At 38.4% G+C, this 23617-nt stretch overlaps 1 protein-coding gene across 1 annotated transcript; it reads right to left on the bottom strand.

Moving 5' to 3' along the window:
- Window positions 1-1259: 1259 nt before the first annotated feature.
- Window positions 1260-18322, bottom strand: mmel1 (membrane metallo-endopeptidase-like 1). Its single transcript, XM_036559217.1, has 24 exons — window positions 18190-18322; window positions 14650-14817; window positions 14327-14356; window positions 12727-12789; window positions 12229-12390; window positions 12029-12109; window positions 11029-11124; window positions 9737-9855; window positions 9273-9338; window positions 9042-9176; window positions 8153-8242; window positions 7932-8068; window positions 7603-7696; window positions 6813-6941; window positions 6275-6373; window positions 5602-5685; window positions 5258-5361; window positions 5074-5132; window positions 4139-4258; window positions 3759-3892; window positions 3519-3584; window positions 3311-3406; window positions 2633-2709; window positions 1260-2091 (listed from the first exon to the last, which is right to left on the bottom strand). Exons 2-24 carry the CDS (start codon window positions 14804-14806, stop codon window positions 1992-1994), a joined length of 2298 nt encoding a protein of 765 aa, XP_036415110.1. The 5' UTR covers window positions 14807-14817; window positions 18190-18322; the 3' UTR covers window positions 1260-1991.
- Window positions 18323-23617: the final 5295 nt, after the last annotated feature.

Genomic DNA, 23617 nt, shown 5'->3' with positions numbered 1-23617 from the left:
GCGCTACTTCCTTACTGTCCCCTCTGCCTAACACAGGTCATGTTGAGATGCAGTAACTCTGTGCCCTTTTTAAAGACCATTTTCCCCAGATAGCAGTCAACTCCTGCCTCAGTGATGAATTACACCTAATTAAATGTCAAGTAAACAGTTTCATGGTCAATGTAGTGAGTGGAGTATCTTACAGTGGTGCAGTCTAGTCTGAAATAGAGGCTGTACTATGATTAGATTCTAAAGGGGTACTTTCTCCAGCTCATTTTCTAAACTTTCTTCTGCATTCGTAGCAGTAATGTGTTGTGATGCCTGTATGATTCATTTGTCTTTTTTTTTTTATTTGTAGAACATCTTTTTTTTGTTTTTGCTTTGTTTTCAATTTGTCAGCCAGCTGGATGAGAAGTAAACAACAGTTTTATTTGCATGGCTGTTCAAAATGTCACATGCAACAGTATTAACAGCCTGTAAGTGGGTATATGCAAACCCTAGCGGGTTTCCTAGTGGGTATACAGTGCATATAACAAAGACTATCATCTCTGGTTTCTTTCATATTCACAGCATGTTATTAAGACCACAATGCCTTGCACCAAAATAGCAAGTATCTAAACATGTGGTATGGGTTTTAGTAGTAGTTGTGAAGTTTCAAGTAATTATTGGATAAAACGTCAAAAAACAGTCAAATTGGAAACTGTCGGAGTACTTCATTAGCAGTAGTGAGCTAAAAGCCGAGGCATGGTAAAATGCTCTTAACATGGTTTGCTAGAAGCTTTTTCCCTGAAGAGGGCACATTGTACAACAGATAGCCTCAGCTTGTGTTTAGAGTGAATGCTGTGATAAACTGCTACACAACCAAACCTTTGAATTTAGATGCTCAGCATGATAACATGATTATGTGTAGGTAAAAACTGCATTCAGTCTTATGTCTCTTCTCTTAATGTCACATTGGCTGGACTGCTAAACATTTACACTGGTTAAGTGGTATATTGGTAAGTAATCAGTGTCTCTATTGAGGGAGTATCCTGCTGTTATCCACATTACAACATGGTGACCCAACAAAACTAGCCTAATTAAGCTAATTGCTCTACTAACCAGCTGTGTGTGACAAATTATTTCCCATACATATTTAAAACGAGAAGGTTAAAGCGTCATGAATTTAACAGTCTTGAAGTCTTCAGGTAATTGTTCCAGCTAAGGGAGGTAATACAGCTTACATTTACAGATTACATTTTGCTAAGCCCTGATTTTTTAAGAGCAAATCTATATCTATATTTATTCATTTATCTTTTTATTTAAAATATTTTTTTCAGTCCTACGATAAAAGATAGCTGTGTGTCCTTTTTCTCACCACAGCATACTTTTAGGGAAAACAAAATGTCTCTTTTTTGTTCTTTCACAACAGGATTTTCTGCTCTATGCCAAATGAGACACAATACATTTGCTGGGTTTCAGTTCTAACCCAAAAATGTGTGGGCTTCAAAGCCTCCTGCTTTTGGCTGGCTGAAGGCAGTTAAAATGCGTAACAATTTTTGAAGGGCTCGCCACATTTAAAGCCAGCAGTAAGCAATTATCTATTTACATAATCTTTCAAAAAAATAAACAGATTTCTCAGAATATTATGAAATGCACCCGGTGTCATAAGTAATACTATGTACATCATATCAGCTTCAGATGTTGGAATTAATACACGGTGATAAGTCACCAGCACTCATTTTCCAACAACAAGTATCGTTCTAAGTGATAACACGCGTATCTCATTCTTTCGCCCTGTTTCACTAAGCATACTGCACTTCATGCAATAAAGGGTCTGTTAAAAGCCCTCTGCATATTCATGGTAGTGTGTGCGTATGCTCATACAGCTAGGAGCCCATGACAACAAACCTCTGGTCTCTTTCAAGTGACAAAACATTAAGGCAGCTCATCACCAGTCATATACAACACAAAGGTCAGGAATTTCCCCACTGCTGCCTTGGTGAACAAAGAATATCGTATGTAGCAAGAGACTACCACACTCTGCATTTCTCGTCTGGATTCATGGGAGCTCCTCTCTTGCATTGAAAGGCCTCAGAAAAGGCTTCGAAGTTTTGCAAGGACCCCAACACCCTGGTGAGATAAGACAGATAATTATTATTTATCATTTACCATTTAAAGGTTTTTCAGTCACCATTTGGAATCAGTGTTTTCTGTAATAAAACCAATTTCGATGCAGGTGCATGTATAAAATTATCCTATATGATTCTAGCACTCTACAACTTCATAGGCCATAGGTTCCACTAAGATGACTGAGAAAGTCATAATAAAATTAATATCCAAAAAGCCTTGAATCTGAAAAGTGGTCATTAAATCTTGAGGCAGATAACTTGACAAGAAATTAGTGTATAAATAGAATTACAATATAGATCTGAATCATTTAATAACTTATTCTTGCACCCTGGAAATACTAATAAAACATCTAAAAACACCTTATATGGTCTACTTCATATTCCAATTTAAAAAATAACAATTATCAATATTACAAGTATTTCCCAACTTTGGAACAATAGTATACACATAGAATTCCATGGGTCCCTCTCATTGTGAAATGCATACATTTTATTTATCTTATTCTATTAAGAAGCTTCATATTCTTAGCTGAGAAATTTACCTGTACTCCAGAGGACTGTGAGGATCTGTTTTAATGGACTGGATGGCATATTCAGGGCGACAGGCACCACACCATACCTGGGAAGCCAATCCGATTTATTCATTTTTACTAACAATGCGCTACCAATACATATTTTTTGCTCTAGGCTGATACAGGTGTTGCAAATCCATCTGACATCTAACGATATTTAATCAGTGTCAGTCACACTCTTTAACACTGCACTGTAAAAGAATATACAGCTATAAAGGAAACAATTTGATAGAGACCATCTGTCACCTAATCTCACAGGTAACAAAAGCCCATGTACCCAAGCTTGGTTGAGTTCTGTGGTTTTGTATATGCTGTTCTTTGTTCTGGTTTTGACCTTAGACTCATAGACATTATAAGAAAAGTCTAGTCATCTGGGCTATTTCAGAACAGAGCTCCCAAGAGCTGGACTTTATTATCAGTTTGTCATTTCAAAGCTAACGCATCACCCTGCCCATTTGGGCAGATTCTGCAATTCAATCAGCAATTTCATGTCTAAACTGCCCCTAAGATATTACAGTGCATGTAGCAATTTACTTTCAGAAGGTGGAACCTTTCCTTTCCATGCAAGTCAATTTAATTTGATATGGTCCTAACCAGATGCATGCCTGTCAAAGGGAATAAACATAGCAATTATTTCCTGTCACTCACCTGGGCAAAGTTGAGGAAGAAGAGCTGTTTATGATCCAAGTCCAAACCAGGAAGACGAGGCTCCTCGCCTTCCCTTTCCACCCACTTCATGTATGCCTAATGCCCCACACACAAATACACACAACAACAAAAAACCTCTTCAGTTGTAACCCTGTTGTTCAGGAAAGCAATTCTGCTTTATTTGTATGTAAAGCAGTTGAAAAGCCACCTTGTATGCTTGCCTAACTCCTCCATTATCAGCAATGTTCTCCCCCAAAGTGGTAATGCCACTGACCTGGGCCAGAGGGTATGAAAAAGACAAATAGAAGGCTTTTTCGGTTGATTTTGCTTCTTAGGCCTAATGTTCATGGGTCATATTTGAGCAAACCATTTTTCAATTATGTAAAGGGATTATTTAATGAATTGATCTGTGAAGTATCTTAACAATTACGTAAAATCTGATAATTACATTTTGGCCTCCTGCAAGTTTCCAGCTGAATGTGCCATACTGTTGCACCATGCACTTAGACTGGTCCTCAAAATGTTCAGTAGAATAGTTGCTCCACCAATTGTACATGTTCCCATCTTTGTCAAAGTTACGCCCTATAAAGAATAAAGGTAGAGTGCAAGGTTAGTTACTGAAAAAGAGCATGGTTTATATCAGCCCCACTCATATTTCTTGTCAGCTCTAGAGGAACGCACAGTTAATCTTTGATATTTAAAATCATGCACTTAGCATAGGCTGCAATATATCACGTGCAAATTAGACAGTCATCTAATCAGAATTGTTTATTCGGCCAAAGCATGCTGAAATTGATGTTATTAATCAGAGGAAGGTGACTGTCTCACCATGGTCATCAAAGCCATGGGTGATTTCATGTCCTATTACCATCCCAATGCCTCCAAAGTTTAGTGCTTGGAGCTGCTTCTCACTGAAGAAAGGAGGTTGTAGAATTCCAGCTGGAAACACTAAGAGCACGAGAGAGTGAAAGAGCATAAGCACAATTAAATGAATGAAAAATCTGATGAAAACTTATACCTGTAATTTAGTAACAGGGTATTAGTTGTTGTGAAATGCATATTAGGTGAATGTATGAACCGTTATCATAGTATTCAGAGAGGCTGGTAAAGATACAGTATTTTCTCCATTTCTCTCCATTGCATCAAAAACCCTGGTTACAGCTGCCTCTCTGTCTCCAGAATAGCAATTCAGCTTGAAGTGTTTCCCAGAATGTCCAGGAACATTAAAATGTGCAATCTAAGTGTAATTATGTGGAAATTACTCCAGCTGAAAATCTGCATAATCACCCGGCTTTTGCAATCTATGTATTAACCCAGCTTGAATAGCATGCTTTCTGTGCCTTCAGCGCATCTCTTTTAGACCAGCTCTTGTGTGCACTCGAGCCTGAAACTAGCTTTATATTATCTACGAGAAAAAAGCCTTACAGGCATTGCGGACATTATTTCTAATGAGCTGAAAAGGCATTTAGACCTATGCTTATGCAGCAGTGTGACCAGAAACAATTTCTTCCCCTGGTTTTGTGTTTGGACATTAGTATTCCCTCTCACACCGTGGTCCCATGGGTCCTTTACAGTAGATTAGAAAGTCATAAAAGCTGAGTTTGGCAAGTCCTCATATTAGGTCCACTTAAGTTTTTTTTTAATGATAGCTTGAGGTACAAATATAAACTGTGTCTCTAAGTACATAAGTATTTCCTCTATGTCCCCAGACAACTGTTAACTTTTATATTCTCTCTACAGCATATTAACAGTTATAAACTTACCTATCTGGTTTCTGTTGTGAGAGTAGAATGCATTGACCACAGCTGCACCAATGATCCACCTGACAAAACATTGATAGCAGGATAATGTTGAGAAACAGTGCCTGAAAAGGATAGACAGTATTTTATGTGCCTGTTTAAGTCTTGTGATTTATTTTAGTTTAGTTTTGTTTTGACTATAACGCACAAGTCAGGGTCCACAGGTTCCCTTAGCTTCTTGTGTCCTTTCCGAGCAGTAGCTTGAAGGTTCTCAAGAATATTTTCAAAGTAGTTCTCTTCACTGAAATTTAGCTGTGTATGAGAAAAAAAGATGACATTTAAAAGCTCTTTCTCACTCACAAACTAAACATACAATTTAACAAAGATTAAGGACCATAGTGACCACATTATTTATCATTTTTTTAACCAGGCTTTTGCTAGGTTAAACATGGCTTGAGGCTAAACCGCTCATGTAGAAGCTTTAGTTGTGTTTAAATGAGAGTGGCATCACAGAAATTAACAAAATAAATAAGAAACAATGTTGTAGCTCACATGGGCGTACTCATGATCCAACTTCTGATTGTTTTCTTCCAGAATATAATCTGGGTAGCCGATCTGCTCTGAAATAGCCATGGCCTGAAACATCCGAAAGCCCTGTGATCAGCTCAGCACATTCAGCAAATATTTTAAGCTCCCAAATCTCACATCTAATTAGTTTAGTGGCATCTTCTAGGCCTGATTGCAGCTGTCGTAAGTTGTACAAGGACATCTGGAAACAAAGCAATCACACTGTAATGCAACTGGTCCTATCCAAATCTGTCAGCAAGAAAATATTTCCGTGACAGAAAAATCCTTTAACGTCCATCCATTCACTTTAGGTCACTTCTGTGCATTTATGTAATTCTTAAGAATCAGTCAAAGCATCAGCTGAGTCATCTCGAAATCAAGGTTGAATCGCTTCTGAATAAGAGTTTCAGGTAGGGCAGTGATGTGCAAATCACTTTTGCATTTGACTTCAACTGACAAATCATTTGCCAAATTTCTGTGACAGAACTGGAAAAATAATGCAATTACACATACATTTACTGTGTCTCTCCAACAACAAACCAACAAAGCAAACACTGGTCGAATGGTTTATGATCTACAGTGAATTAAAAGTGCAGGTCCTTAAATCATGTGACTAACTGCTTCATTTCTGTGCCTTCCCTGAATATTGTGGCCTTACCTTCTCTCTGGCCTTCTCCTTGGACTGATCATCCATCCAGTTTAGCTCTTCTAGTGTTTCCACAAATGCCTCCTGAATCTTTCTGATCAGTTCACCAACCTGGACAAAAGGAGAAAAAGAACCATTTTTGTTCAGCAGGTAACATACATACACACATATACATGCATACAGACAGTAGTTACACAATACTGCACAATTTCCACAATATATCACTGCTGTAACCTGTTAGTACTGATGTCTGTGAGAAACACTGACAGACTCTAATAAAAGTATATTACTTTAGTCAAAATCTGTATTTTTACTTTTAATATGTAACAATCGAATAGCAATATTATAATTAATGCACATCATCTAGACTCAGTTCACATACAGACCCTTAAGTACTACACTTCCTTAGGAAATTTTTGTGAAAACACTAAGTATGACCAAAATAGACCACTGGCAAGACTAAACAGCCTCAGTGACTGTTGACAATAACAATGATGTAAAAGTCAGAAATTTCCTGTGCAGGGTCTAGACATTGTAGGCTAGGACTCACCATGCGCTTACTGTCTCCAGCAAAGGTCTCCCGAACATACAGAGCCCCCACTGCGTTCTCCATATTGCTCTGGACGTAGCGTACGCAGTCTCGCCAGCGCGCTTCCTCTACTGTGGTGCCATGTAAAGCCTAAGCAAATTGATGTGCACGTGGAGATGCATTATTATGTCAGCATGCACAAAGCAACTGGATAGGTGTTGTGTGTGACTACAGTGCTATACTGCTTCTCATTCTTTTAAATGTGTGAAATGAGCATCATATTCAGGGTGAAGTTTCATTTTCAGCGCTACTTTTTATTTAAATAATAATACCTGCAAAGATGCTACTAAAGGTGATTCAAACATCTGAAAGATTTGCGTGCTGATGAATGCTGACATTACAACAAAGTGATCAAGGTAAGTGGAATTTTTCCTATGGTAGGCCTTCCAGATAAAGTTTTTTCTGCAGGCAATATCTGAATGATTTCATATGCTGGACAAACCAAACTTTTGAGAGGCAGTGTTTTATTTATTTTAAAATGTCTGTATTTTCAGTGAAACCTTAAAATCTATTGTATTGAGCCCTATAACATTACTGAACATCCATTAATATACTCTCTGGCAATGCACATGCAAATGACCTACAAAATTACCCACAATCACAAGCTCTGCACATGGAAAACAATAACATAGTATCGCCACAATACCACTGTTTTGAGTATCGTTTCAAAAGTGAGTTTTTTTGGATGTGATTCCTTTTGTGAGTTACTTCAATGTGCAGTCGTACTGTGTTTTGCATGAGTGTGACTGACCTTTCTGTAGTGGGCTCGAACATCTTTGAAGCGGCGGCTCAGGCTGCTGACCCTCTCCATCACAAGCATCCACACCAGGTAATTCTGCACAGTCCTACAAAGACACCCATATGATATTAACTTTAACATTTGTTAACATGAGCGGCAATATTCTATTATAAATGTATTTTAGAGCACTGATTGTTGCTATGCCCATTTGCTTCATGTATATTCCTGCTTTGTCTCTCTTTGTAACTCTCTGTTACTATAAAATGACAGCATATCCTGAAGTTCATATAACATGGTTTTGTGAAAAAAACGCAATAAAAGGCCAAATTTGTCCCTCTCACCTGCGGTCATATCTAGACAGAATATGGCTGAGCTTCTCAAGGTATGGTGAGCAGTAGACCACAATGGGCTCCTCTGGCTGCACTGCAATGGAAACACTGCCCATGATTCCCTGAATGTAGTGGGTCCAATTAAATCCCTGCAATACCAGTCAAAACATACATACAGTGTTACACCCAATGGTGTTTCTCTGATAATCCTTACTCCATTACCTACAACTTACATCAAGACTGAAGGTATCCTGCACATCTCGCAAGGTCATCTTGTTGTAGAGGACAGTGATATCATTGCGTTCCTCAGCTGGGGATGTGGCCTATGGGCGCAGCAGGTCAAAAGACAGCATGCAGTCAGACAACATTCTCACTCTTTCTTAAGTCTTGCTTAAGTAAATTAACTAATGCCAGAAGGTTTTTATATGGCTAAATCTATACTGTTGTTAAGTGCTGTCAAATATTTGTGGGCATCCTTTTAGACCCGGCCTTAAATAAAACCAGCAGAATGTAGGGGTCATATACTATATTTTTTAATATTGTAAAGTTTGTGTGATTTTATGTCAAACTCTCTTTATACCTCACAACTTAACATGCCGTCTTTAGAACAACTGACATAATTTCGAAAAAAAATGATGCATTATGCAAAAAGCATTTGAAAAAAAATTTACTAGTCACTCTTGCTGAATGTCTGGATCCTTTGGAATAGGGGTATTCAGCTCTGGGTATCCAGTGTCCAGCACAGTCTGGTAACTGCACTATTCAAAAACACCTACTGAACATTGGAACACATGAATGAGTCGAATCAGGAATGTTTGAGAAAGGAAATCACCAAACTGGACATAAGCCCTCCAGGACTGGAGTTGAAAACCCCTGCTCTGGAAGGATGCAATGACACACTCGTATCCGACAACTGGGCACAGTGCTACTTTGAATCATTTTCCCCACATATTCCACTTCAGACCTGCAATAAAATTCAGTTTTCCTTTCCAATAGGCAGTCTTAATTTGGCTCTGTAGAAGTCATACACTGATTATTTTATTTTATTTTATTTATTTGGTTTTCATCTTCCTGTCTGTCCAACAGTCTGCAGGGCCCATTACCTGATACCAGGCTACTCACATTGGCGATCTCTCTCTCCAGCTCCATCACTTGCATCATTTCCTCCCACACATGCTCATCATCTTGGGTCAGATTCCTGTCCTCCCGCGCTATTTTTGCCATGGAAACCATGAACTGCAGGTAGGCCTCACGCACCTAGCCACACAGATGAACACAGGCAGATTGTTGATACCTGTAATTATATTGTGGGCAGCACCTGAGTGTGTGAATCATGACAAAAAGAGACTGCACCTTTCTGTAGTTGCCATCGTTGAGGTAATAATCTCTTGAGGGCATTCCTAGCGAAGGCTGGTCAATCTTCAAAAGACAAGGAAGACTTTATGAAATATTTAATATGTGCTTCAAACTTTGTAAACAAATTAAAACTTAGGTACTGTACGATATTGAAATAAAATGCGACGTTCGGAAAAGCTGTCAGGTATCACAATAACGATAGGAAAAGTGATAAATTATTAAAATTTGTGCGCTAATGACGTTTTTTTGAAGGCGTAAACAGAAATCTAACTAACCTCTCCTTCAAGCAAAAACCAAAATACAAAATTGCCAAAAATTTAATGAATTAAATAAATGAGCGCGTTCCCTAACTTTAGCACAGTGCTGCACTTCTTGAGCTTTAATTCAATACTAAAGGATAACAGTGGCTATAACACTTCATGGAAGTAAACCCAGTAAAGTACTGAAATCTGTTTCTCTACATGAATTATGTGGCGGCTTGAGTCTCGATCATCAGGCCACACGAACATTTCCAGCAAAATCTTCTTGTTGTAGTGAGCATTTAAGGCTGCTAGGGTATCCTCCAGCTTCCATGTCTCCTCTGTAAGGACAAATGGATGAAAATACATCAGCAACTTTGCCCCTCTGTTTTCAAACCTCTGAAGAAAGAGAACCCCTCATAAAACACAGCCTGTTGTTTATACAGTAGGATGGATGATGGAAACACTAATGAAATGAGTTTTGCTACAGCAGAAAACAGTATGGATTAGGGACAAGCAAACCCACTGATTTTCTTTTCAATCTGGTACAAAGTGATCTGATGATGTTAAATTAGTGTTAAAACATATCAAAACAAATACTATATATAACGTACACAAGGATCTAGCCCTGTGCGGGTAACAGAGTGCTCTCACTCAGGTAACTGTGTGGAAAGTAACCACAGTAAACAATTAAACTGGGTTGGTGTCTTTACTTTTTTTTACACTGATAGCATAAGTTGAAGCTTAATCACAGCACCGTTCAGTAAAAGCCATATTTCTAGAACAATCTTAACTATACTAGGTACAATAAATGTAGTATTAATGTAGAATGTTACACTCAGCACTGTGTTAAAAGTTCAGTTATGCTTACATGTGATTACTGCTGTCTTGCTTTGCTTTGCATGAACAATAATATGACAATAAATGAATGGTTTTTAAACCATAAGCAAGTTTTTATGATCAACAGAGGCTGTTACCACAGAAACTCATTCTCAAAAGAAAAAGTCAAGTTGGGAGTACTTATAGTATAGATATGGTTCTAGACTGGTATTAGCAATGCACTGATAAAATGTCCCTTTCTTAAAGAAGTTGTTACAAACCTCTCAGCAAAGGCTGTGTGTGTATGTATGTGTGTGTGTATGTATGTATGTATATGTGTGTGTGTGTGCGACTGTCTGTGTATACTGGGCAAATTATGATTTAATAATTTTGAGCTTTCTTTCCTCCATTAATTAATTACAGCATTTCTCACTCAGGAATATAAGGGTGTAATAATTTAGGCCTCAGTGCCAATCATTATGAGAAAAAGCTCTTCACTATTCAACCCATACAATCCTTCCACACTCTGTGGTGGAGCTTTAGGTGTGTGAAGCCTCAGCCGTCTCAATCAATCCACTCCTTATCAACTCTCTGAGACACCAGCTTCAGTGCCATTGTGTTTACACATTTAGATAAGGCAGAGACACTGCTGTCTTCCTTTATAGTGAATCAGGGGTGCGTGGTATCTTCAGTACCTGCTGTGCTGTTCCAGTCCTCAGAGGCTACAGGCCAGTCGCCAATACTATCAATGAGCTTGAGGAGGGGCTGCGAGTCACGCTGTTCAATCACACCTGCAGGGGACAGACAGGCTGTCAATTTATTCAGCTTGTTAGGAATAAGCTCAGAACTTGCATTAAACCCATGTAACTGGCTTTTGTTGTGTGTATTTTTTTTGAATGCTAGTGTAAAACAGCCACAGAATAATAACCCAGTGATTATTATTATCCAATACAGATGGACTGTGTTAACATATGTTTGCCGACCAGCTAGTTTTAGAACACCTGTGGTAATTACTTGCTCTCTTTGGTATGTCTGTACCACCTCGATCTATAATCTTCGATTTTCTCTAGTTCTTTCCCTCCCAGGAATTTGGCCTTCTTATAGTGTTTCTAATTGTCCTTCAATATTCTTTTTACCTGGGTGACTAGAGAATTTCCGCCAGGCCCAGGTGTCAAGATCTTTGCACCTGATTGACCAACATTTTGGAAGATATACGATACATTATATATAATGGAGTTAGCCTCAGGTTTTTTTTTGTAAATGTAAGTTTTGCTGTCTGCACTTCTTTGTACGAGGCATGCATTCCCCTTTACATTTCACAGGTACTGTGATAATGTAGATAATATATTATTACAACATTTTGCAATGCTAACAATTCAACAAAGGTAAATGTGACAGAAAACCTCCATGTTTTCAGCTAGCAAATTTAGTTTAAGTGTAATGTCTGATATTAGGGATCATTGTCACTAGGGTACCTAAATAAGAGTAGGCTTTGGGTTACTGAACAGAAATAAAATGTGCTCATAGTCTAATAAGAATTTGTAGGGAAAACGCTTCAACAATTGTGAAATTTGTCTTAAGCTGATCAGGAAAAAAATCATTGATGTGCTTTAATGTATTTCAGAATACGTCTCATCATCTGTCAGAGTTCCAACGTGTTCACATGCACACAAATGTAAATAAAGTAGCACTCACTCTCATTCATACATGATCTGTAGAGCATTTTAGCTTTCTTGAAAGCCAGTCGGTCCTGTTCTTTCTCCGTCTCAAGAATCCCTGTGAGCCATCAAAAATAAGGTGAGAACATTTATTCCAATCCATGAGGCCTCACACTCAGCCTGCAAATAAGAAACACTGCAAATAAAAGGACATTGCATAACTGTGACACAACTGACCCTTTAGCACAATCTCCAGCTCATCTCTCAGGATGTTGAAGACACTGTGCAGAGAGCTGGTCTCAGGGATGACGTGCCTCTCCAGCCATCCTCCACAGGCATACTGGTAAAAGTTCTGGCATGGGTCAACACTAGGGTCCATGTTTTGCAGTAACCTTGCCGCTGTAGGGATAGCAGTACTGTAAGAATGCATGGTGCTTACATTGGAAAGTAGCCTCATTGTCTTATTATGGGCAAAACATGTTTTACCTCAAATGTAGTAAATCAGCCAAGACATGTTTGGTGTCTGAAAACTGCTTCTTAAGTGTTGCACAGAAGCCTCATGGCTAATGTGGCTAACAAGTAATGGATACCTACGCTTCACCAAATAGCAATTAGCATAAATAAATGAAAGTCATTTAAAAAAGGATGTAAGACACCCCAATAAAAGGCAATTCTGTTTCAGACTACACAGTCAGGAGAGATCTCTACTTTTTTAAACAATGCAAATGAGTTTACCTGCTGTGACACAATCTGGGGTCGTGCAGACGTTGCTCTCAGTGCTGAAATGATACTGAAGCCCTGTAAATAAATAAATAAATTAATAAAAAAGGAACAGTGTAACTCAATATCTCAACATCTATCATCAGCATCTAGAACGCAGCACAAATAAAAAACTGTCTTACGTAATCGACTCACAACTAGCTGCCACTGTTTATGCATGTTTAGCACTGTTTGGAATGGCATTGTGCAAGGAGGATTAATTTCAAACAATCGGGCACTGCTATAACTGTGCTGCAAATGCACTGTCCTAGTTAAAAATAAGGACAGAAACAATAGATTCACAAAGATATGACACGATTGATATATGGCATTTGGGACACAATCACTTTAGACTGCTTCTGTCACAGACACCGATTCTGCATTGTTCATTTGGAACTGACTTTGTCAGCTGTGACAGTGCTGCTGTCTGGAACTGCTGATAACCCAGGAGCAGATGGGGATAGAAAGGTAGACAGATTAAAAGAGGTGAGATGCAGTTGTAATGGAAAAGTATATGATCTGATCTTCACCTAAAATATGAAATGATTTCTGTCTAAATCATGATAATAAATACAGACATTTTAATCTAAAACAACACATACAGCGTTTTTTACTGAATTGCGTTTTACTGAACAAATGCTTTAACCCATAAAACTGCAAGAGTCTGTATGTGGACCCACAATTCAAGTCTTCACCCTCTTAACCACATGACTTATGGACTAGTTTCATAGTAATTACTAAGTAATAAGTAATTCTATATTAATCCTGTGCTTAATGGTTTAATCAATCAAGGTCACTGAGGTCACTGGGAGAAAAATATGAAAATCCCTATGGTTTGTAACAAGGGGGGTTAAAACACATGCTGTATGTAGTTGCTGATCAGAAGCAGCTGCTGATGAATTTTGGGCCATTCCTCTCTACGCATCTGTTTAATTTCATGTATATTCGTAGATGTATTGCTTAAACGGCCTCCTTCAGATCATAGTGCAGAATTACAATGGGAATGAAGTCAGGTTATTGACCTGGCCATTTTAAAACACAGAATTCTTTCTGTTCAAGTCACTGTGTTGTTGATTTACTCATGTATGTTGAGTTCACTATCTGACTAACCTGACTGTGGCCCAAGAACTTCAAATTACTTTTGTAACCCTCTTCAGTCTTGGGCTTCAAATGTTTAATTCTGAGGGCCTCTGAAATCTCTATTATTTGGGCCGTGCCTGTGAACTCAGCTGAAGTGCATTTACTAAAAGTTGTCTTTTTTAAATCCAACATAGCACATTAAAACTACACCTGAATTAAATGGAACTCAAGATTTTAATTACCTTCTTTTCAAGGGATCACTATTCAAGCTATTGACATTTTTCTCAGCAATAACCTTGATTGTTGACACTGATTTGTTTAATAAAAATATGGCAATGTGTGTGTTGGTCACAATGACCAAATACCATGGCTGTCCTTTAAGAAGTGACAGAAATAGCAGATAGCAGAGCTTCAGCTGTGCATTTTTCAGCTAATTTTTTTACTACCAAAACAGATGAAACGTTTGAGAATTAGAATGAAACCACCATTACTGTACCTTTTGAAGGTCCATTTCTGTATGAGTATTCTGAAAATGAGAAAAAGCAATTCTTACAAGAGATGATCTATAAAACGTAAGAATTCAGTTAATCATTTCTTGTTACCTCCTTACTGTAGTTAAAAAGACCGCAGACATTTTGTAATGAATGGTCAACAATATTTAATTCTTACATGTGAAAGTGTTAAAAACCCTAGCTCTAATAAAGCAGTTCTACATTTCTCCTAAAACACGCTTAAATTCAAGTTATAGTCATCACTAACTGAATGATTTTCATGGGAACAATATATGGTCCCAAATTTACCAGGATGTGTTTCGCCTACCCTTTAGTGCAGAAGCGTAGAGCACTACCAGTCCTGCCAGCGCACAGCTCATGAGCAGTAATATAATGGACAAACCAATCTCCATAACAGTCCAGCGGTGCTTCCTTGGTTTAGTTGTCTTCTCCATTATGTCCATTTGGCTCTCAGATTTTCCCATTCTGTGATGCCCTGAGAAATAAAGCAATGTTGTGGCATTTAAGGTGCTTAGAGTGAAAACAACCAAGTGTGAACTAGTGGAACAGCTTATACCAAGTCAAACAAGAAAAATATGACAAGCAGCCCTTATGTGGAAGTGACACAGAAAGGGAAAATACTGACCATTATGTGAACGCAACCACAAATGTAGAGAGGTTTGGACATTTTAGAAACTATCAAGATGTCTTACAATGTTCTAATTTATTTTTTTCCTGGAGGTTCACTTATGACAGCTTTGAGTTTTTATTAACCAAAAACAATCATTATTTACTTTACATGCTCATTTTTCCAACCTCTTCTCAACCCCTTAGAATTAAACAGGCTGTGTTACTTTGCCTTTAGAACTAATATATGAAAATAACCTCTGTTCTGATTGGCTGCTCTGTATTGTGGGGCACCCAAAAAGCAGTCTGGGGTGAACCACTCCTAAGCTTAATAGGTGGATATTTGTAACTGTGTCACAAAACCAATAAGTGCGTTTATGCACTTAATATTCCGATAACTAGAGAAAATCAGATTTTGTCAGTAATCTGATCAACACATTTACATGCAATTGAGTAATCAGATAACAGGAAAACTCCAGGTCTACATGAGTCAGACAGTAATCAGATTTCTATTTCGCAACCAGCCAAAAAACTCATAGAAGAAGACGTGACACAAACGTAACGTAAAATGAAATCTTATGCTGCGGGTTCTTTTTGTTTTGTTTTTTTAAAGCATCGTGCCACTTAACCTGACAATATGAACATACGTCATTTAAAAGATGAGAATTATTTAAATCCCTCATTTTCTCGAGAATGTAGTTGGTTCCAGTGTCGCTCCAAAAGTGTTTTGCTGCGTCTTGCGGCAACACTGCTTGCTTATTTTCCCTTACAACACTCTGTTCCGCACATGTGCAGACCGAGAAATCCGAAAGAAATCAGAGTAAGAGTTTATATGCACTGAGAAATCTGATTACTGAGCATTTGAAGAATCAGGTAAGTGCAGACATCTGATTATGATCAGATTATTGAGTGCATGTAAACACACTCAATGAATTCAAAGAGTTTCCCTATATGGTCTCTATGGACTGGGGAGTCAAAGGAATGTTTTAAAACATTAACAATGTTTACATACGACATCAAACTTTTTTATTTCAAAAAAGCAAAATCCACATTTACATGATATGGGTCCTTTAACTCTGAATTGTCCCTAAATAGCCTAAAACAATCTTATAAACACAAAGAATAAGCACAGCACATTTAAGCTGCCTTATTGTGGTTACATATTATCATCCTAAATTATTTTTACTAACATTTCCCAGACTTTAAAGTTTTAAGAAATAGTTTTAAGTGACATTAATCTGTCATGTGTGTAATCTTGCTCAATATTTGTGCTAAATAAAACTCTATCATCTGTATGTGATGGAATGAACCTGGCATAACAGGGCCATTAATAGTCCTCAGGCAGTTTTTCAGTTCCTTGAAAGTATTGTTTTTTTTTTTTTGAAATGCAACAAAAGAAGGTCACAGAATGAGACAGCAAAATTGCTAATGTAGCAATGCAACACTCTCCAACTGTACAACTATTTTTATCTCTTGGTAAAGCCATCTTATAACCCTGGAACTATTGTACTGCTCAGCAAATGTTCAAATGTTGGGTAACACTGTATACCTCACTACTTTCCACTGCAGCCTCTTCAACGTGTCTTAAAAGTAAGAAAACTTTTTGGACTCGCTGGACTGTTCCTTTGAGAGCATTAAACATTAACACCATCTTTTAGTAAATCATTTAAACTTGTTTTCGTGTCCTTCTTTTCAGCGTATTACCATGAATGTTTAATTACATAATTTCAAAAGCTGAAGACATAATTGCATATCCATATTTGTAGCTTCCTTTATCTGGCAAGGGCTTTCTCATTCAGCCTCATCACCATGCCTGCAGCTTGGGTGCACACATTTGAAGCTATGATAAAAAAAATGAATAGTCTCTTTATTTTAAACTCGTTTTCCTGCCTTCACCAGAGAGCACTAGAACTGGATAAAATAAACGGAAACACTTTTGCAAAGCTCTCCACGGTATGTATGCAAATTTTCTTAAATATATATCTATCATATGTTGTTTCACCATTTCCTCTTTATATTCAAATGAGATTTATATCTTTGTGATTTCTAACCTTAATCTTAACTCTTAATCCATTTTTCCACACAAATCTCTCAAGCTATCCATCAACCTGTGGAACGGAGCTTTGATGTTTTATGTAAAGCGGGTGTAAAAGCTGCGTGCTTATTGCTCTGTGGCACTGGGTGATAAATCAGGCAGTGTGTGCCACCGGCTGCTATTAACCCATACTGATGAATACTCACGGGCACGCTTATCCCAAAAGCGTGATGGATATATGTTTGTGTGTGCGTGTGTGTGTGTGTGTGTGTGTGTGTGTGTGTGTGTGTGTGTGTGTGTGTGGATGTGCTAGAAGACAGCAAAAAACAGCCAGTGAATCTGAATAGTAGTAGGCTGGCTTGGTCATGGAACAGACTTTGGTGCCTAGTCAGATTTGTCTTTTCTATCAGCTTTCTTTGTTTAAACATTAAGATTTTGTTCATTTAAGAGATTGTGAAGACCCATCAGCAAGACACTCAAGCCTTAAACAATCAAAGAGTGCATAGCTAACTCAAAAAACATAATACTGTGACTAACGCTTAGTATGTTATTGACCCTCCCTTATATAAATCTAAAATACTAATACAATAATATTAACGCTAATATAAAAGAAATACTAACACTAATATATACTGAATTTTGTAGGAGAAGACATAGTCAAAGGTCAGCACGAGTTTGTTAATACAGAATAAATTAAGCAGCTACACATTCCTCTGAAGCTGTATCATGTCTAAAACTGGATTTATAAAATGAATTTGTGGAAATTATGTGAGTCAGCATGAACTATATCATAAGAACTATGTCCTGGTGTTGAATTACATTTAAATCGGCATGGTGACTGATACCTCTACAAAAGCAAGCCGTTCTGGCTAAAATTACTTTCTTTGAGAACATGACACTAATAGTAATAGTAACAGTAAACAAATAGTAAAATACAAATAGTAAAATACAAATAATTACATAACTATTTAAACAAGAATATGAAAATAAACAGATGAAACATATAATTATAAAACATTTCACATTCATCAAATTATTTTAAAATGTCAAACAGTGAATATTTAAATGGAATATTAAAAAGAGAAATAAAAGCAGAAGACTGTATCCAAGTGCCAAAATTTCTATCACCAAGAGTATAAATAACATCTGTTTAACTGCAGGATGTGCATCACATTGTATTAGAAAGTGTCTCTGAAGCCAACTTACCTTTTTCCCTGATGGACCCGTTCCCTGGAGGCCCTCCCTGGACGCCTTTCAATTTCTCCAACACCCCTTCTAGGCTGTCGCCCGGAGCTGGTGTGTGCAGAAATGAAGCAGCGTGCAGAAGGCTGGATGCCAGAGGGACTGTCTGTTCCGATATGCCTCTGAGGGAGGGAGTAAAGTGAGGGAAAGATGGAGTGATGGAGGGAGGGAGGGAGGCAGAGAGAGAGAGAGAGAGAGAGAGAGAGAGAGAGAGAAAGAGAGAGAAAGAGAGAGAGAGAGGCAGAAAAAAGGAGGGAGGGGCAAGGGAAAGATGTTCATTGAGCCCCAGTGAGTTGCTGTAATAGCAATAATGAAAAGTCACGAGAGAATCCACTAACCTTTTGGAGTTGACACTATTAGCTTTGTCAGACACATGTGATTTTGCTTCTATCCCCTGAATTTGTTTTGTTCTTTTAGTCGGCACCTGGTAATCAAAATACAACATTTATTATAATAACTGCGGACACTGAATGACAACTATCTTTAAAATAATTTTTGTGGATGTGGTAGGTCTAAGTTCTAGTCTGAGATTACTTACGCAGTTTGGGGGAACAACAAAATGATTTAGGCATTTAATCATGTTTGCTCTTTATTAGCCTAATTAGTGAGCACTGAATTTCCATTGCTTAGGTACCTTAGCTTTGCAGCTCCAGTGCAAAACTGAAGAGGCAAACTTCAGACACCAAACATGCCCTGGCTGATTGACTACATTCAGGGTAAGGGGAAAATTGTGTAAACTAGATTTTTCCTGCACTGTCGCTTTAAGTCTTTTGTAAGTTCAGTTCTCACATTATAGTTACCGAGGCTCATTAACTCTGAGAGTGAACGATGAATGCGTTTAGCTGATGACTTTATTCACCTCTCTGCAACTGTGAAGCAGTGGGAGTCGAAGCAGTGGGGGAAACTGGAGGTTAATCTCTGCTGCCCTCATAAACTCTGCTAAGAGCGGCCAGGTGGAGGGATGATGACACTGCTGCAGCAGGATTGGCAGGAACTTGGCCTTGGCTTGGCGAGGATGTGAACCCTACTCCCGCTGGTGTCAGATTGAAATGGCACGGTGCCCAGGCTCATTACCAGCCTGATTAACCACTGTAATTAACCGATATTAAAGAGAGAGGGAGCCGCTGGTGCTTGCCGAGCCTGCTGATCAGCACCCATGCAGAACCGTCGTTTCACAGCCCAGCTGTCCATATCACTTAGCCCATCACAATACACGCTGGTGGGGATAAATGCTACAGGCTAAAATAAGAAGGGAACAATAGGGAACATGGGTCAACGACTACTAATTGTGGTAGGCAATTAAAAGTCCATTTCAGCCAGCTAATCTCTTTAAAAGCCTAGTCACACATATTACTGGGGGTGTAAGTTGAAATATGTTTCCAAGCCCTGAAATGTAATATTTGATACAAACACTCTGTTGAAAATTCTGGCCCTAGTAAAATGCCATGGAACTGAAAAAAAAAAATCTTTCTGTGAATGAAACTTATTCAAAAACATCAGATTTGGAGCCGTACAATGACAGCAGAGTCTTTGGTGCAACTCAAAGTGGCTGTTATCTTACTCATTAGTGGCATTACAATGGCTTCACATCATGAAACTTTCAGTCAAATGTAACCCCACAGTACACCCTCATACATCTTTACTCAGCCGAATACAAGTCTGTTTGCTTAAAAAAGTTTGACAGCAATAAAAGTAAAGAATAAGTAAGACTGCAGGCACACACATAATGTCAATGTTTTGCTGTAAGATGCTGAGCCTGTTCTTCATTCCTGATGATTCATGGTAGACATGCATATAATGATGTGTTAATAAACTAAAGATAAATGCAGCTTTTGGGATGTCATCTATACTCATGTTACAAAGATTATTTAAAAGCTCAGTAGGTTATAATAGCTACGAAATTCAGAGAACTTAAGTTGGTGCTACAGTTTCACTGATATTAATGTTCCCCATCTATGACTTATAGGCCCAAAATAAAACACATGTTTGTCAGATATTTCATGTCCTATGTGGCCTCTGTCCGGTTAAGTTAGCTAGCTAGCTACTTTACTTCAAAAATCAGTTGTTCGTTATGGAACAACGCTAGGATAGCTGGCTAGCGTTAGCTATTCTGACAAGGAGTCAACTGAAGTAACGTTACCACGATATATTAACGTAATCTCATTGTCGACATTACCTAAATACATACGTTTGTCTATATTTTCTCAGTATGTTACACATAAAAAGTGCTAAAAAAGAATTAACGTCAAGCTATCTTCATTCGTGGCGGTTCGCACGACCGTTGGACCGGGCTAACTATGAGTAATTGGGAGTCGAGCCCAAAAGAATCGACTCTTCGACTCCAAGGCGGCTGGGAGTCGGGGATCGAAAATGAGTCGAAATGCTTGGAGTCGACTCCGTGTTTTGTTCGTCGTCACGAGTGTAAAGCAGGTGCAAGTCTAGAGCTGCGTCCAAAACCACATTCTGCAGTACTAAACAGTATTAAACTAGTCAAAACTGGTACACCACTATTAGAAGATAATTCATTAATTTAGTATGTATACTATTATACAACAGTTAATTCCGGCAACGCAAGCTGATTGGTTGAGAAGCGTTCTAACCGTGCTGATATTTCGCCATAACATCACGGGTTTTTCACGAACACTGTATCACTCCGCTGAGACGCCGTTGCTAAGCAACGAGTTTGACGAGTAGACGCTCAAGCCATTTGAACGTTTTCACTTCTTACTTTGCGAACAAACAGAAAATGGACACTTTTAAGATCACATTTGACCAACGGCCGATTTGGTCAGACTCTGAAGATGAGACTACACTCAATTCCCAAACTGTCATCACCACTGAGCAGCTTTTCAGTCGGCAGCTGTGACAGAAGAACAGCTAAACAACCTGGAATCAGCCAGAAATGAGCCCAGTACCATTCGCCAAACGTGTAGTCTGATCTTCAGAGTCTGACCAAATCGGACTGAATTAAAAAACAAAAAAGCTGCTCAGTGGTGATGACAGTTTGGGAATTTAGTGTAAGAAGCTGGAGAACGAACTGCTGGCTGTACAGCGAGTGAGCGGAGCTCGTTACTCTGACGTAGCAACAAGCTGCTCGTTAAGGAACTATAATTTGGCGGAAGGAACTGCGAACATTAAAACATATTAAACGCCGCGTTCACGGCCCAGTTTATTGATTTATTACTTTATTTATTTAACTATTGTGTAAAAGCAATAGCACACTCGAGGTCCTGTCTTATCGTGTGATAACACACTCCCTCTCGTGTTCTATTGCTTAATTATGCAGTTTTAGAATTGTGGAGTAATTGCTAACTTTTAACAACGCGAACGCTGCTCACGAACTGCTGTAACTTCAGCACAAAACCCTTTTCGACATGCCTGCCTCTACCCTACACCGCTCTGCACCCTGTCTACATTTTCTCGAATTGTTTCCATGGTTAGTGTTGCAATAAACAATTATTAGAAAACCAAAAACAATATTTTTCACAGAACGCTGCGGAAAGCAGAATAATGCTGAGGCTGTTTTCCTATTTGCCTGCCACTTATCAAAATTTCAGTTCCACCTTAAATGGTGCTGCCTACGCACCCCTGAGGTAAATACTGCATCATTTAAGGTTGAATGAGCTGGCATGTGGCATCGTGATAAGAGGAACAAGATAACATCCAGCTACGGTGAATTGAAAACTCTGTTCCTTTCCAAAGAATTGAAAAAGAAAAATGAAAATGTTTATGTTCAAAGAATTATGACTTAAGTAATGATTTCCTCACTGCGAGTCCCCAGTATGTGGAGCTGGCTATCTGATGGTAAGATGTTTTAAAATCTACTTGATGCCACTTGGTGTAATGTACAGATTTTTTATCATATCATTGTAATCTGTAACTACTCTAAAAACTGTGAGAACTACGTTTATGATGGTTTAGTCTGTTCTGTCTCCCTTGTTTGTTTGTTTTTTACCATATCTGGAGCTGTTTTGGTTAAAATCAAGTCGAAGTCGAAGAGTCGACGCCATTGATTCCAGCGGGAGTCGGGAGTCGGAGTCGACTCAAGAAAACCCGGAATCGTGAATCACTCCGCGCGGATCAGTTGAGTTTCCGTTAAATTTTGAATTTGAAATGAGTGTGATTGTGCGCGCGGCCTGCAGCAGCGCAGTGGGAACATGCTAAGCTAAAATACATCTGCACTACAGAATCATTTTAAGTGCAGTAAAGACCACTGTAGTTGCGAGTCTGTGGCACCCTGTGGTAAATAAAAATGTTCAGAACCTGATACGTTTTGTTTTGTGTACAGTTTTCTCCCGAATATCACTGGATCCTCCAAATTACAAGGTCTTTAAAGAGACTTAATGCTAATATTGCTACATGCGAGCTAAAGCTACTGCGCATCAGTTTGATGCCACTAAGCTACATGAGACTAAGGCTGTGGAGGTACTTTATCAAAATGTCCTACTGTACTGCATATTTACAGGTATACCCATAAATAAAACCTCTAGGTAGGATATTCTGATAGGCTACATCTCCTTATCAAAAATACTACCCGTGTTCAAACTATGAGGCTGAATTTAGCTTCTTTTTTGCAATCTTCTTGGTTAAATGTTCCTGTTTCACCTTAAATGATGTAGCAGTTGTGATCGGCTATTACACACATTAGCAAACGGGACAAAACCTGTTGGTTCTGTGAAACAACAAAAATAAGTTAATGTTACCCAGCTGTCAAGCAGAAATAGAGAAATCTCCTCATATCATGCCTTTCAACTCTACATGAAGCTTGTTTTTCAACAGCTGCCTGTTCGAATTTTCTCGTTCCACCTTAAATGGTGCTGCAGTTCAGAATGTAAGTGCTGCATCATTTAAGGTGGAACAGGAAAATTTGAACAAGAAGCTGGCGAATGTCCTGAGAAAATGTTCTCAGAAAATGTTACCAGCATTAAAATAATAATTAGGATATTTTGAGAGCCTAAATCAGCTAATCAGGGGGTCAGCGGTGATATTAAGAGTCTGTACTGGATTAGCCTGAGTGCAGGTACGTTTGTAGATCTTTATGAATCACGCTGTGTATAGATCGGAAAGATCTGTCGTGTCTCAGTGAATATCAGATGAAGAACAGAGAACTGCAGGGAAACCTATTTCTTTTGTTCTGACTTCTTTTCATCTGCCCTCAGTCTGTACGTGGAAATATGCTACCATACTGCTTAAGAAGGCTGCCAGTCTAATGACGTGAATTCAGTGTGCAGTAGCTTTAGCTTACATGTAGCAAAATTCATGTTTCAGTTCCTTAACGACCTCATAATTCGGAGGATCCAGTGATATCTGAGAGAAGAATATTCATAGGACAAAACATATCAGGTTCTTAATGATTTTTGATGATTTTTCGAAAACCCTATTCATTCTGGCC

Source organism: Colossoma macropomum, unplaced genomic scaffold (genome assembly GCF_904425465.1).
Source record: "Colossoma macropomum unplaced genomic scaffold, Colossoma_macropomum, whole genome shotgun sequence".
NCBI lineage: Eukaryota > Metazoa > Chordata > Actinopteri > Characiformes > Serrasalmidae > Colossoma > Colossoma macropomum.
Note: the sequence above shows the minus strand (reverse complement) of the source record. Positions and strands in the feature narration are given on the sequence as shown.

What these genes read in the sequence shown, in the direction of transcription:
- mmel1 (XM_036559217.1), bottom strand. Translation starts at nt 14,806, where the DNA reads ATGGGAAAATCTGAGAGCCAAATGGACATAATGGAGAAGACAACTAAA. An exon ending in AGGATACCTTCAGTCTTGAT is followed by an intron (nt 8,069 to 8,152) that starts GTAAGTTGTAGG and finishes CTGGTATTGCAG; the next exon opens with GGATTTAATTGGACCCACTA. An exon ending in CTGTCTAGATATGACCGCAG is followed by an intron (nt 7,697 to 7,931) that starts GTGAGAGGGACA and finishes GTGTCTTTGTAG; the next exon opens with GACTGTGCAGAATTACCTGG.